This window comes from Phoenix dactylifera, chromosome 5 (assembly GCF_051530095.1).
Source record: "Phoenix dactylifera cultivar Ajwa chromosome 5, Ajwa_hap1_PhDact_Kaust_v1.1, whole genome shotgun sequence".
Lineage (NCBI taxonomy): Eukaryota > Viridiplantae > Streptophyta > Magnoliopsida > Arecales > Arecaceae > Phoenix > Phoenix dactylifera.
In genome coordinates this window covers 5141085-5155404 of record NC_143194.1, presented here as the reverse complement: position 1 = coordinate 5155404, position 14320 = coordinate 5141085, and the positions used below count along the sequence as shown (strand labels likewise).

The following is a 14320-nucleotide window of genomic DNA, read 5'->3' as shown; positions in this document are numbered from 1 at the left end:
CCTCTTGTATATAGATATCTTTATATACCATTGCACAAATATAATGTCTATAGCCCCTGTTTTCTATTCATTAGGCTAACACCTAACATAGAGAACATTATGAAACTATTTATCACGGTGGTTGGGTGGCCCCCAACATAGAAATCCTTTTTTCCCCTTTGTTTGATACGCTCTTTCTTTAGAAATCTTGCAGAGGCTGGCGGCCAGAAAGCGGATGGGGAGTCACATCTGGAGGAAACGGCAGGGAAGTGCATGGGCCCAGAACGAGGACTATTTCTTATCTGCTACCTCTTTTCTTTTCTTTCTTGTTCTTTTGCTTTCCAACCCATCACCACCGGATTGGCCAACGAGGCATCTACGGCATGGCGAAAGACGTGGACCCAGCATGCGTTGGAGCCGACGTGGCACTACAATGGTGTCCATCTTTCCTTTCTATCCCCTGCTTCTTATAGACTTTTGGTGTAAATAAGTTATTATGATGAGAATTTTAATGCATGCAATCAATTTTGGTTGGTGCAGCTGAAGGAAGCATGCACCCACAATTAAGGTGGTTGTTATGGAAGTGTTGATTTATGTTAAATGAATGAAATCTTTGTTGGTAGAAGCCCTACCAAAAGATATTTCCTGGATTACAATGGTCAGAGTGAGTTGATATAGCAAGATGTAACATTGTGTTGGTATTGAAGGATTGGCTATGGATTTAATGGAGATGCAAGAAATAAAGCACGGCTAAAATTAGATGTGCTTATGCCCCTTAAGCATATATCTTAGGATACTCCTAGAGAAAAAATAGAGTACATCTCATAAATTGTGTGTGTATTATTTTTCGTAAGGTGAGAATGTATTTGTTTTGAGGCTAATAAGACATTTGGAGAAGGGTGGTGATAAATGGATTTTATATGTATCCTAGGATACAAAATTACATTAATACCATCATCAAATTACTATTTTTATATGTATCCTTCTATTTTTTTTTATGTATATATATCCATACCATTTAATGTCACAATTATTGAAATTTCCTTATGGGTAGATATGCAAAAAAATTTTATAAGAATATACAAGCAAATAACAACTTTATAAGAATATTTATGCAATTGCTCATATTTAGAGGGGTATACATTTAAACAATCTATTAAAAAAAATTAAAATTTGATTGAAATCTGTCAAGTCTTTTATAATTTAGTTGGATCGACAAGTCAAAAAAAATGAAGTTATATTGTCAATTTTCTTTTTTAAGATCTTGACTTGGTTAAGTTGGAATATTAGGTGATTATTTTAGTAATTCTATTCTCCATTTTGATATAATTATCATTATTGAATCTATAATATTTACATATTCTTTATAATTTTTAAAAAATTAAAATGTTGAATTTAAATTAATTATATATGCTTAGATTAGTAAAATATTTTTTAGTGATTTATAAATGTTGAGTTGTTGTTTGTTTTAGAGGCGATAACTTCATAAAAGCAACACGATTTATTCCTATAAGAGTTGATATTAATATGATTTAATCTTTTTTGTTATCTTTTTTATTAATAAATTATTTTTACTGAATTTTGATTATTTTTTATTAAATTTTTTTAAGTATATATCTTCTTAAATATGCGTAATTATATGAATACTCTCACAAAGTTGCTATTTGTATGTGCATTAATATAAAACTTTCTTTTTGCATGTCTACCCCTAAGGGTATTTCAGCTATTTTAATTTTAAACCGTTTTATTTTTAACGATAGTATAGGTACATATATAAAAAAGAAAATAAAAGAAGGATATACATACAAAATAAATATTTTATGAGGATATACATATTTTTATGAGAGTATTCATATAATTTTATATATTTCGAAGAATATACCTGCAAAAAATCCTAAATGAATCCAAGTGAGATATTACTTCTTTTTTTTTTTTTTTTGAGGAGAGTTAAGGTGGACACTAAGGAATTATTTGAGAAGAAAAACAAAGATAAAGATCCTTCAAAATACTATTTCATATATGTCATGAACTGAATGAATACGATGCTTATTTATTGATTTGGGAACGAGGGCTCTACTTGCAGGACTAAGGAACCTCGCGAGCAAAACAAAAGGCATTATCTAGAAGAAGAGACTTCTGTGTCCACGTACCATTTACTTAGAACCACTTTCATGAAGTACAGTAGGTACCACACAGCAGCAATGCCATGCCTAGGAGGGAAACACACAACAAAGTTGGCCCTCATTTGTTACAAGGTCGATTTTCATTCAATCTTTTTCTTTGTACTCTTTATCTTGTAGTAGCGTATCTCTTCCGGATTGAAGCTTTTTTTTTTTTTTTTCCTTCTCTTTCACTTCAACCATATGGCTTGAAGCTAATCGTGCAAACTATCGAGTCTCTGAATGCAAATTGTGCTCGAAGCCATCTGGCTAAGGGCAGAAGGGCGAAGAAAAATTCCATCAAAAAAAAGATTTGAAGCCTATGCACCAAGCCAAAGCACACAAAATTACCGCACCAAAAAATTTCAATTCGTTGTCTTAAAAAAAGTATATTCATAGCTTAGTAAGAAAATCTAATGTTGATTTGTAGGAATCATCCACAAAGATTCGATTTTCCATTTCCTAGCAAGACCAAAAGAGGCATCATTGTCTGTCCTCTTTTACCACTGCAGAAGGAAAGCATATCAGTTACCACTTCTTTCCACCCTTACGAATTAATAAAACCACCCTTACGAATTAATAAACTTCACATACTGCCTTGGGCTTCGTCACTTTTTTTTTGCTTCTCCGCTTTTCCTCTCTCTCTCTCTCTCGCTTTCCCTGCACTTCTATACAGCTACTCTTCACCCACTTCTACCAAGTACCTCTCAAGTTCTGCGTTTCTTCTCTTTACCATAATTTTGCGCACATTTTAATTCTCCGGAAAAATCTTTAAAAAATCTATCTTTAAGTCTCTCAAATTCCCCTTCTTTCTAATCCTTATACTCACGTTGGGGTCATCCTTTCCATTCTCTGCCTCTTCTTTCTTTCTTTCTTTCTCTGTTTCAACTTGTATTTTTGGGAGCTTATGTGCCCTCTAATGGCAGTTTCTCTCTCTTTCCATTTGCCTTAATCTCTCTCTCTCTCTCCCCCCCCCCTCTCCTCTCCCCGTGCAGATCCCAAGAAAGAGAGAAATGGGAGGAACGTAAACCCTAAGTAAAGGAAAAGGGCAACACTCTCTCTTTATCTCTCCTTTTCTCTTCTATATTTGCTTCCGGCCTCTCTCTCTCTCTCTCTCTCACGGGCTAGACTCCCTTTTCGGAGGGCCGAGGGAGAAAGTTCGACTCTTTTTCTTCTCCAGATTATTTTCTTCTTTTTTTCCTACTCTCTTGCTTAAGTTTTGAGCGGTGAGGAAGTGGAGGGAGGAAGGAAAGGGGAGATAATGGTGGGGGTTGGGGTCGGGACGAGGTTGTTTACCAGTGTCAGCATGGAAACCAGCTGCGGGGCTTTGCTTAGAGAGCTTCAGGTCATTTCCTCTCCCTCTGCCTCTCTCTCTCTCTACCCCCTCCCTCCCTCCCTCCTTTCTCTCTCTCTCAGATTTTGTGTTGGAATGCAACGGTAATGGGATTTCTTTTGTTACTTATTTATGTTTTTTAAAAAAAATCGGACTTTTTGTTTATTTATGGGTAAAAGTAAGATTTAAGTGTTTAATTTTAGGGCTATTTTGGTTCCTTATGGAATTCCTTTTCTATTTCTTTTTTTTTTTTAGTGTTTCCTTTGTATTAACATGTTGTTTTTGCCAATTTTGTTGCTAACAGAAATGGAAAATTTCTCATGTTTTGTGGACCAGTAAAGAGTAAATTTATTCCGTGGAGTGCTTTTATTCTTTTGAAGTTTGCAATTTTTTGTTTTCTTAAGGTCTTCCATATATATATATAGGCAAAAAATATGGTATTTTTATTTCAGAGATATATAATTCTTCTTCTTCTTGAAGGTTCTTCTTTTTCTTTCTCCCTTCAATGAGCTTCTCTTTTTCTAGTTGTCTGAGAAGTTCTAAATTGTGCTTTATAGGTTCTATGTAAAAGAATGTTGTGATGGAAGCATGCATATATCTTATCTTCTTATTCCTGTTACTAAGGGCATAGCACTTCTGGTTTACCCTTAGTATTCATTTACTTTTACTGTGTGAGAGCAGCATACATGGGCGGAGATAGGGGAGAGCGAACCAGATAAAGAGCGTAAGTTGTTGGAGATTGAGAGGGAGTGCTTGGAAGTATACCGGAGGAACGTTGATGAAGCCAGCAAGGCCAAGGCACAGCTCCATCAGTCTGTGGCTGCCAAAGAAGCAGAGCTTGCAGCTCTCATGGCTTCCCTCGGGGAGCACACTCTCCATTTGAAGGTACACCTCCACATCAAACACTGGAATGCATTAAGACTAACTCTGCAAAAAAAAAAAATCCTCTATCTGTTTCCTCCTCTGCGAAGTTCTCATTGTTATGCACTTAAAAGTCCTCAAGTTATTTTATTTTTTATTTGAGATAACAGATTAATCTTGATTTCAGTTAGCAATGACTGAAATAAAATGGGGACATTGGTTATGGTAATGTCAATACGAAGTATATGTGCATTATTTCATAACTTTCAGTTGCAACTTTTGTCTTGCATGAGACACTGTAGGAGTGAGAGGCTACCATCTCTGTTATCTATCTTCAGTTGATGGTGCAGAACATGTTATTATGCACAATGTAAACCAATTTTACCAAATAAGTTCTCCTCTAATTTATGCTTGCTTTCTCTCAATTTCAGTCAGATTGAATCTTTTTTTAGTTTCTTTAATTTGCATGTCAAGTTTCAATATTCACCTATGATAGAGAGTCATGAATGAGGAAACTAATAGAACTTTTCATGGAGCAGCAACCCTGGGTGTCACTTTTTCCTTCAATAGTTCCCTCCAAATATGATAGTTTCTAGAAATAGACTGTAACAACCCAGGGCTTCGCCCAAAAATGCCAACCGAAAGATATTTTTTTGGGTTTTAGTCTTGTATATGTACCCAAGATCTGCTCGGCGAATAACCGATGTTAGACTAAGCACACGCTCGCATGGGTCCTCACATACTCTTCCTATTTAATCTCCGACGCCGTCGTTAGGCTAAGGATTCAAATTTGTTCAAATCTAAATACAAATACCATGATCAGTCCGTAGTTAGCCCCATGAACTCGTGCTACAGTGTCCTCTAGTCCACATAGGTTATAGGCCGGGTCTATTTTGATACTATTTGTAACAACTCAGGACCTCTTCTAATATGCCTAGCTAGAAGGTATTTTTTGGGTTTCTTAATTTTGTATAGGTATCCAAGATCTTTTCGGTGAATAACCGATGTGGAACTAAACACATGCCCGCATGGGTCCTTACATACTCTCCTCGTTCAAGTTCTGACGTCCTTGTCAGGCTACAAGCACCACGATAGGCCTGTGGTCAACCTTCATAAACTCGTACTATAGTGTCCTCTAGTCCACATAGGCTATGGGCTGAGTTCGCTCTAATACCATTTGTAACAACCTAGGACGTCACCTAAATACGCTATTCGAAAGGTTTTTTTTTGGGTTCCTTAGTCCTGTATAAGTACCCAAGGACTTCACCTAAAAATGCTAGTCGGAAGGTATTTTTTTGGGTTTCTTAGTTATGTATAAGTACTTAAGATTTTCTCGGTGAATAACAGATGTGGGACTAAACACACGTCTGTATGGGGCCTCACATACTCCCTCCATTTAAGTTCTGACGTCCTCGTCGGGCTAAGGGTTTAAATCCATTCAAATCTAATCACAAACACCACGATTGGCTTGTGGTCATCCCCAAGGGATCCGTGTTGCAGTGTCTTCTAGTCCACATAAGTTATGAGTTGGGTCCGCTTTGATACCATTTGCAACAATCAGGACCTTCCCCAAAATGGCTAGCCGGAAGAATTTTTTTTGGGTTTCTTAGTCCTGTATAAGCACCCAAGATCTCCTCAGCGAATAATCGATATTGGACTAAACACATGCCCGCACGGATCCTCACATAGACTATGTGGTCTGAGACTTAGTGGCAGGAAATTTTTACCTAGTGTAGCATATCTGCTTCAAAAAGTCCCTAGAAACTTGAACCTATTAACTGGGTGTCACTCCCACCAACCTCACACATCTGCTCTCGATTCTAGTAACCATGTCTTGAGCATGCCATTTATGATATTACTTGAATAAATGGAGTCTGGAAGAAACCTTTTACATTGCCTGAGCTTATATTTGTTGCGATATGTTTGTTTGTGGAGCATGTTGTCAAACTTTTCATGCTAGGTCTTTCATTGGACAGGTCTAACTATTGCCTGGCTATTCCACATTCTTGACATTGGAGATTTTGAAAGAACCATCTATAAAAAAGATTTATGCATGAAGACCAAAACTAGAAGACAAAATAAAGTAGATTTATGCATGTTAGAGTTATGTGTTTCTGTACAACAGTTTCTATCTTAAATAAAGCACGATATCGTATAGTCTGATGCTGATGTGTTGGCTTAAGTTTTAGAATATCCCATCATGCGGTGCTTCTTCCATCCTATAGTCTTGCAGGTTTCTTTCAGCGCAGGTTGGTACTTTAGTTCCATTAGGGACACTCTTCTTGTAGCCACAATTTTGTTGTGGAAAAAAGAAAAATTGATCAATTATTAGGATCTTACTTCCCAACAGCATGCATATCATTAATTTTTATGAGCATGTGCATGTTTATAGACCAACAGTGTTTGTTGCATACAAATGTAGGCTTCAATTACAAAAACTGATGCAATGTGAATCCATTTGTTGGCTAGATATGCTAATGACCCTGCCTCTGGGCACGTACACCAACGAACTAGTGAATTCTTTTCTCAAACTCTTTCCATGTCATTGTGATCCTATGCATATGCTCCTGCATTGAGTTTTTGTACCATTTTTTTTATGTTCAATTTATAGGTTGTTATCTATAATATTGTGGCTGCAGTGCAAATAATTCTGTGAATTGCTTATGAAACTAGATTTGAATTCTTAGTCTTTGTCTGATTTGAATCTGCAACACAAGCATTGTTAACATATTGACATAAATGGATTTCAGCTGGGATTTTTGTCTGCTAGACATGGTGTGGCGAAATTGTTAGCATCTTGTAGGATATTTTCTTAAGCTTGTTTGCTCATTATTATTGATGGATAACTATTTTCTTTTCATTCTTTTTTTGCTTGTGGAACAATGCATGCATATATAGCAATTTATGTGATTGCCATTGGTATGGGGCATGACGTTTGAAATAGAAATTTACGTTTGAAAAGCTTGTTAGATGTTTTGACTCCGCAATAGTTTTACTATTGGAATATGCTGTTAGATTTCCGACTTCATAATTTGCCAGCATTTACAACTGAGTTGCTTTGGATATAGTAGTCATTTTTTCCGATGCTATTAACTACTGCAAACATGAAATTTTTTGACTGCATAATGTCAAAGTCTAATTTTAGCTCTGAAAGCTGATGTTTTGGACTGGTCTTGCAGTAATTGATTACTAGATAGCTTTGTATGTCTGCAGAAAGACAAAAAACTTGGATCATTGAAGGAACAACTTGCTTCAGTTGCACCTTTGGTGGAAGATCTGAGAGCAGAGAAAGAGGAAAGGGTCAAGCAATTTGCTGATATACGATCCCAGATTGAGAAGATCAGTGTTGAACTAACAGAACACAATCATCAGAATGACACTTCAACTAGCCCTGTTTCTACTGAAGAGCATGATTTGTCAATGAGGAAGCTTAATGAATACCAAGCAAGGCTTCGTGCGCTCCAAAAGGAGAAGGTATCTCATCCCTAGCATGTTGCATAGTCTGCAAATATTAACTCTTCTGTAGCCATCAAAGCCATGTGATTGTTTTCTTTTTCTTCTTTTTTTTTTTTAATTCACAACTGTAAGTGGACACAGTGGTCATTTTTATTTTAACTAAGTTATATTGGGATTTTAAGGCTATAGAATCACATCAGTCTATAAAAATTACAACGGAATTAGAGCTACCATCAAAGAGTTTCAGCAATTAGACAGAGAACAATTTATAATATTGTATTAACACATAAGGATATCTGAAAAAAGTTGGAACACCAACTGCCCATGCTGATTTGGTGCGGTTTAAGGAAATATAGTAGCCTCTTTACTATCAGCGGCCGCTTTTGGTAATAATGGTCAGCGCTTGATTCTAACAACTGGTATCAGAGCCAGAGGTCTCGAGTTTGAAACCCAGGCATCACGGGGGGTGGATTGTTGGACATGCTCTGCCGGCACTGTGGATATACCCACGGGGTCCTTGAGTCACGTGCGGGGGGTCACTGAGCCACAGTTCTGCCATCGTGGATGCGCTGGTTAGTAGGGTGGGACGTATTGCGGTCACTGAGCCCACTGACGGCGGATGCTAACTCACCGAGGAGGTGATGGCCGACTCGAGGCGCTGATCTGGTGTGGTTTAAGAAAATAAAGTAGCGCCTTCACTATCAGCGGTTGCTTTTGGTGTAATGGTCAACGCTTGATCCTAACAAGCTCAAATCAATATTTTCAACCTCATTGTTAAAGAAACTGAAGATATATGAAATGGAAAAGTTGTTATAAAGAAAAATTAGCACCTGTGAAATGCTTTAAGATACCTAAGGAAATGCTGGTAAGGATCTTGAATATGATATAATGCAAAATAACTTTTGATAATGTTCAAGTTATTGCACTGCTTGCCATATCATTGGTATCCTCATGTTTGGAGTAAGTGAGAGGACTCATTTATAGCCCTAATGTCATAAACATTGCTTGATTGTTTCAAGGAGGCCTTTTAGCATCTGCCAGATGTAATATCACTTATGCCTCCATTCATGTAAAATATCTGTAAGAGCACTCACGTTATTCTTGTTGATTAAAAAAACAACTTTCAACTCTGCTTCATTATGAGCTTTCTATGCAATTGGCTGAGAATTTATTAACAAAAGATCTTTATTGCAATTTCTTACTACCCAATAATGCTGAAAAGAAGCAAAACTATAGGCAAATTTTTGTAACTCCCTTTGGTAAAGTCCTTCATATGAGTTAAATGTATAAGAAGTAATATTAGGAATTCAGCTTGTACATTTTGATCTCTGCTAAATTATCATGCTTTTCAGGTTCTTTGGGTATATTTGCACTCCAAAAATATCACTTTCCCATACCCATATACTGAACTGTGATCAAGCTGTGAAGCTCTTTTCTGAAAGATCCAAGTGAAAGTTCTTAACCAGATAAAGGCACTAGCAACATTATTTTTATTCACACCAACTCCAAGAGTTCCTTCTAAACGTGAAACTGCAAATGGTTCCATTTAACTCTCTAAAGTTAGGCCAGAAGAAGCAAATCTCCATTTCTGGCCACCCCTCAAAGGTGTGGGCAAAGAATTCTACCCAACCAAGATGCCACACAAACAAGGGATTATATCTCCTTTGTGAGCATATTATTGTTCTCCAATATTCCCTCTTTCAGATCATATTAACTTGCATGGAATGTGAAACCAAGAAAAATTTGTAAAAGAGAACTTCATCTCGCATAAAAGTACTCCTGTTGCCACTACTACCTTTCTCGTGAACAACTTTTTACATGATCTACCACTTTATGCCTCATCTAATGGTTATTCTTTTAATAACCCAATTTAATCTCTCGATTCTCTGTCCTTTACCTGGGATTTTCCTTCTGCCTACTGGAGTATTCAAAACCTTTTCAATGTAATACCTTTCATAGATTAGTTTTTCCACATAATTGCATGCGAAAAGCTGCAACATATGTGGTTGCTAGCATATTCAACCACTTTCAATGGTAGCACTAATGCTTTGCTGACGATGTGCTCTGCTGATTCCAGTCTGATCGCCTTCATAAGGTTCTGGAATATGTAAATGAAGTGCATTGTTTATGTGGCGTGCTTGGACTGGACTTTCAAAAGACAGTGGATGAAGTGCATCCAAGTTTGCATGAGACTGGTTCGGGGCAGTCCACAAGCATTAGTAATAACACACTAGAAGGTCTGGCCCAAGCTGTTTTGGAGTTAAAAGCAGAAAAGAATGTTCGAGTCCAAAAGGTAATGAGAAAATTTTGCAGTCTTATATTTTGTTTGTCTATGTGCTATGCTCATGACCCATTCTTTCACTATAGCTGAGGGAAACTGTGGAATCACTGTTTGAACTTTGGAACTTGATGGATTCATCTGATCAAGAAAGGAGGCGCTTTGGAAGACTAACATGCATCATTCGATCACCAGAAGAGGACATCGCATATTCTGGTTTGCTTTCACAAGAAACAATTGAACAGGTTTGGTCATTGGGGTCTCTTCATCTCTGAATACCACCTTTGGTCCAGCTAGTTAAATCAATATTATATCCTTGACAGACAGAAGCTGAAGTGGAAAGGCTGAAAAATCTTAAAGCCAGCAGAATGAAAGAACTCGTTCTGAAGAGAAGGTCAGAATTGGAAGAGATATGCAGAAGAGCACACATTGAGCCTGATATGACTACTGCACCTGAGAAAACTAATGCATTGATAGACTCTGGTATCATACTTCTTCTGCTTGCATCTGCTTTACAGAAAATACTGCCACATATTTCTGGCCATTACATTACCTATCTTCTGCATGAAGGTCTTGTAGATCCATCTGAACTTCTGGCCAATATTGAGGCACAAATAGTGAAGGCAAAAGAAGAATCTATGAGCAGGAAAGAGATAATGGATAGGATAAGCAAATGGCGTGCTGCTTGTGATGAAGAAACTTGGCTTGAAGAATACAACCAAGTAGGCTGGTTTTTTCTGATCCTGCTAGTCTGGCCACATGTAGATGCAGTACGGAAGTCATGTGCACATGCAAGCGCACGTGCGCGCACACACAGATGCTTATTCTATGACAATGTTCTACAGTTTTTGCTAACAAATATTTGATCTTCATTCTTGAGTTTATGCTTGTTGTGAAGCTAAAGTTGGTGTAAGAAAATATAAAATATATAAATAAATCTACCTCATCCTATAAGCTTAAGCTTTTAGGATAAGTGATGATTTTAACATGGTATCAGAGCAGAGGTCTTGAGTTCGAACCCTGTCTCCACACTCTTAACCCACATGTGAGAGAGAGTGTGAGGGAGAGTGTAAGAAAATATAAAATATATAAATAAATCTACCTTATCCTATAAGCTTAAGCTTTTAGGACAAGTGGTGATTTTAACAGTTGACACCTTTACCTGGCATGCAGGACCAGAACAGGTACAGTGCTGGAAGAGGTGCCCATTTGAATCTAAAACGAGCAGAGAAGGCACGGATCACTGTCAGCAAAATTTCAGGTACTTTTTTGCCCCAAACCATGTATCATCAGTAATTTACAGCTATGTCAGAGCTGACTGGAGATATTTTTCTCAGCCATCGTGGATAGTCTTATAAACAAAACTTTCACCTGGGAGAATGAGAGGAATATGCCATTCATGTATAATGGGGTGAGTTACGTTTTCCCCTGGTTTTCGTATGGATATATGAATTTATCTATTTCCCCCAAGGTCGTTCATTTGGTTGACTGTGACATAACATTTTCAGGTTCGTTTAGTATCTATTCTAGAGGAGTATAAACTTACTAGACAGCAGAAAGAAGAGGAGAAAAGACGATATCGGGTAGATTTTGCTTGCCAAGATGCCATTGTCAATCCATCGCTACTTTAGACAAGCAATCAATTGATCATTCATCTGTCTTTACGGGTTGCAGGATCAGAAAAAGCTGCAAAGTCTACTTCTTACAGAGAGGGAAGCAATATTTGGGTCCAAACCAAGCCCAAAAAGGAGCAACAGTTTTAATAGAAAGCCGAATGGATATAATGCAAATGGAAATGGATTCATGACCCCCATTCCACGGCGTCTTTCTGTTGGTAGTGCCACCCCTGAACTCCTTACACCACGCTCATATGCTGGTCGTTACAATGGATACTTTAAGGAGACAAGACAGTTGTCAACCACACCATTGAACTTTGTTTCTTTATCAAAAGATGATACCTTGTCGACCTTCACATCTGTCAGTGGTTCAGAACCAGAATCTCCACAACAAATCTAAATCTGGACGCTGGTATCTCTCTCGATATCTCTATTTTCATATCCCTCATGGCTGTAGTGTGCATTTTCAGCAAAATGCAGTGTGGTGAAACAGCTAGTTATGCAGTTTCTAGCAACTAACTTGAACTGGATTCTGATCTGTTTCTGCAGAAGAAGAAAGATCTTATCATGGATTCATAAGTCAGACAAAAACGTTACTGGAATGAAGGAGGTGCAGGCATCTGAAGTTGTTAGCAGAATTGTACACTAGTGTTTTACCAGTGTTTTTATCTTAGGACTTCGACTGGTGAGTGTTTACAGTTGTGAGATAATGCTTTATAAGCTGAAATTTTATGGTGTAGATACAGAAACTAACTAGGAGGTGCTGACTGCGTTGCATTAAGATTGGTTCTTTAGCTGAGAATAGCATTGTGAAATTATGTTGGGTGCTGGGTCTTCGTGTACATAAAGCAGTGGTGCTTGTGTGAACTCCCTGTCTGTACCTTGTACCGCTAGAATTTCAACAGGTAATATGTTGTCTGTTTGCCATCATCTGTTAGTGGCTGTTGTTTTGATAATTGCAAACATATGTAATCATTCATGTGATTTTCTAGATGGCAGTGTTTGCATTTCTCAAGAGTTGATGGTTTTAATTACACAGGATACAAATCTTTCAGAGATAAGAAAATATACTAACCAGTGGAGCTGAAGAAATTTTCCATATATCTGTACCAAAAAAAAGGGAAATTTTCCAGAAGATGCTTTACTTTTTTTATTTCTTTTGCAGGTTTCAATTAGCAGTTGTTCAAGTTTGTGATGGTCATCTTTTTTATGTCACAGAGAGGCGATCAAATATATGATTTGTTTTTCTTAGAATTGCTACATTTTAATGCTCAACTTATGACAAGCCACTAATTACAGCATTGACAGTATTTCTGTGACAACTCCTTCGAGTATGATAATTGTTGTGGTGAAGCAAAGTTTGTTGCAGTAATTTCTGTATGATTATAAATAGACTTGTTTATTTTCTGAAGGCAGTTACTAGGATTTTGTTCAACTTGCACCTAACATATTATTTAATTCTCCCTAACTTGAATGTTAGTTTGTATCAGGTTCTTGGAAGATTGATCACCATGTACATGACACCAGTTTTCATGTAGTTAGGCTAGGTATACGAGAATTGAAGTCCGCTTGGTTGGATGGCAAATCTAATTGTTTTCGTTCTTGAGAGACTTCTTGTTTTAAGACAAGCTAGAAATTGGTGCATATAACCATTTGAAATCAAGGTGACACATTTAAATCCCGTTAATGATTGGTTAGGGAAGCCTTGTGGGTGGTGGGGATCAACGAGCCCTTCACCTAGATGGCATTGAGGAGGGCTAGATCTAGAGGGGCCCGTACATGCGTTATGACCTAAACTCGAAGGAGGATGGGATAATTTTAACTAATCAAAACTTTTATACCCTAAACTTCTTTTATCTTTCATCCATATTGTTCTCTAATCTGACATTGCCACTGCCAGACTTCTTCCTCCAAGTTGTCAGCTTAGTGGACGCTGATTGAAAAATTCATGGGGACCTGATCTTGTAGACTATGCTCTTATTAATGGAGTGGAAATGCACTATTTTTTCCAAATAGAAGACATGCTAAGCCATGCGATGTTCATTTTATGGCACAAGGATTGTTCTGGCACTCCATCTTTTCTGTTCTTGGAAAAACACCAACACTTTTTTTTCTTGTAAGGAATGCTGCAATTTATTGATCCAAGGGGATTACCAAATTTTAGCTATTATGAGAATGGATAAGGTTTAAGAGCGAGATTCGCTGTATCAAAAGTTGAATCAAATATAACATACCTATACAACAGTACTTATTTTTTTTTAAAAAAAAATAGGCAACTTTTTAAGCTCATATAGAGCCACTTCTCAATGTTGTGGCACATTGAATGGTCAAGAACAAATTCTATCATTTGGGTTTCAAAATGGACCACACAAATTTTTTTTTGTAAAATTTTTTAACTGAAAATATCTTCTAATTTGAAAAGAATTAGATGGAGTAGATATGTCTATTAAACCTATGTCAAAAAAATATTAGCGCACAAAATATTAAAAGTGGTAGATGGCAAAGCTCCAGGTCCAGCACTTGTAACATTCCTGAAGGAATCATTGGAAGCCAACCGGTGGTCTTTCAAAATGGGCTTGCATCGACTGAAAAGGTTGTACATTTTCTGTAACCAATACAGTGATATGCAACGATCGGT

General features: G+C 37.2%; 1 protein-coding gene across 2 annotated transcripts; it reads left to right on the top strand.

Annotated features, from left to right (window-relative positions):
- Positions 1-2714: 2714 nt before the first annotated feature.
- LOC103719264 (65-kDa microtubule-associated protein 6-like) lies at positions 2715-13004 on the top strand. 2 transcript variants are annotated; one of them, XR_005513107.3, is made up of 13 exons: positions 2715-3483; positions 4153-4356; positions 7546-7806; positions 9866-10081; positions 10156-10311; positions 10390-10549; positions 10637-10788; positions 11240-11327; positions 11404-11477; positions 11575-11649; positions 11741-12094; positions 12232-12587; positions 12722-13004. XR_005513107.3 is itself a non-coding variant. In XM_039129362.3 (12 exons), the coding sequence occupies exons 1-11, from the start codon at positions 3400-3402 to the stop codon at positions 12080-12082; spliced, it is 1812 nt and encodes a 603-aa protein (XP_038985290.1). In that variant the 5' UTR covers positions 2715-3399; the 3' UTR covers positions 12083-12094; positions 12232-12697. The 2 variants fall into 2 exon arrangements, 1 of the variants encoding a protein (XP_038985290.1); XM_039129362.3 differs by lacking the exon at positions 12722-13004 and having other exon boundaries at positions 12232-12697.
- Positions 13005-14320: the final 1316 nt, after the last annotated feature.

Coding starts and splice junctions, on each gene's coding strand:
- LOC103719264 (XM_039129362.3), top strand. CDS start 3,400: ATGGTGGGGGTTGGGGTCGGGACGAGGTTGTTTACCAGTGTCAGCATG. Junction 4,357..7,545: donor AGCACACTCTCCATTTGAAG/GTACACCTCCAC, acceptor GTATGTCTGCAG/AAAGACAAAAAACTTGGATC. Junction 11,650..11,740: donor AGGAGAAAAGACGATATCGG/GTAGATTTTGCT, acceptor TACGGGTTGCAG/GATCAGAAAAAGCTGCAAAG.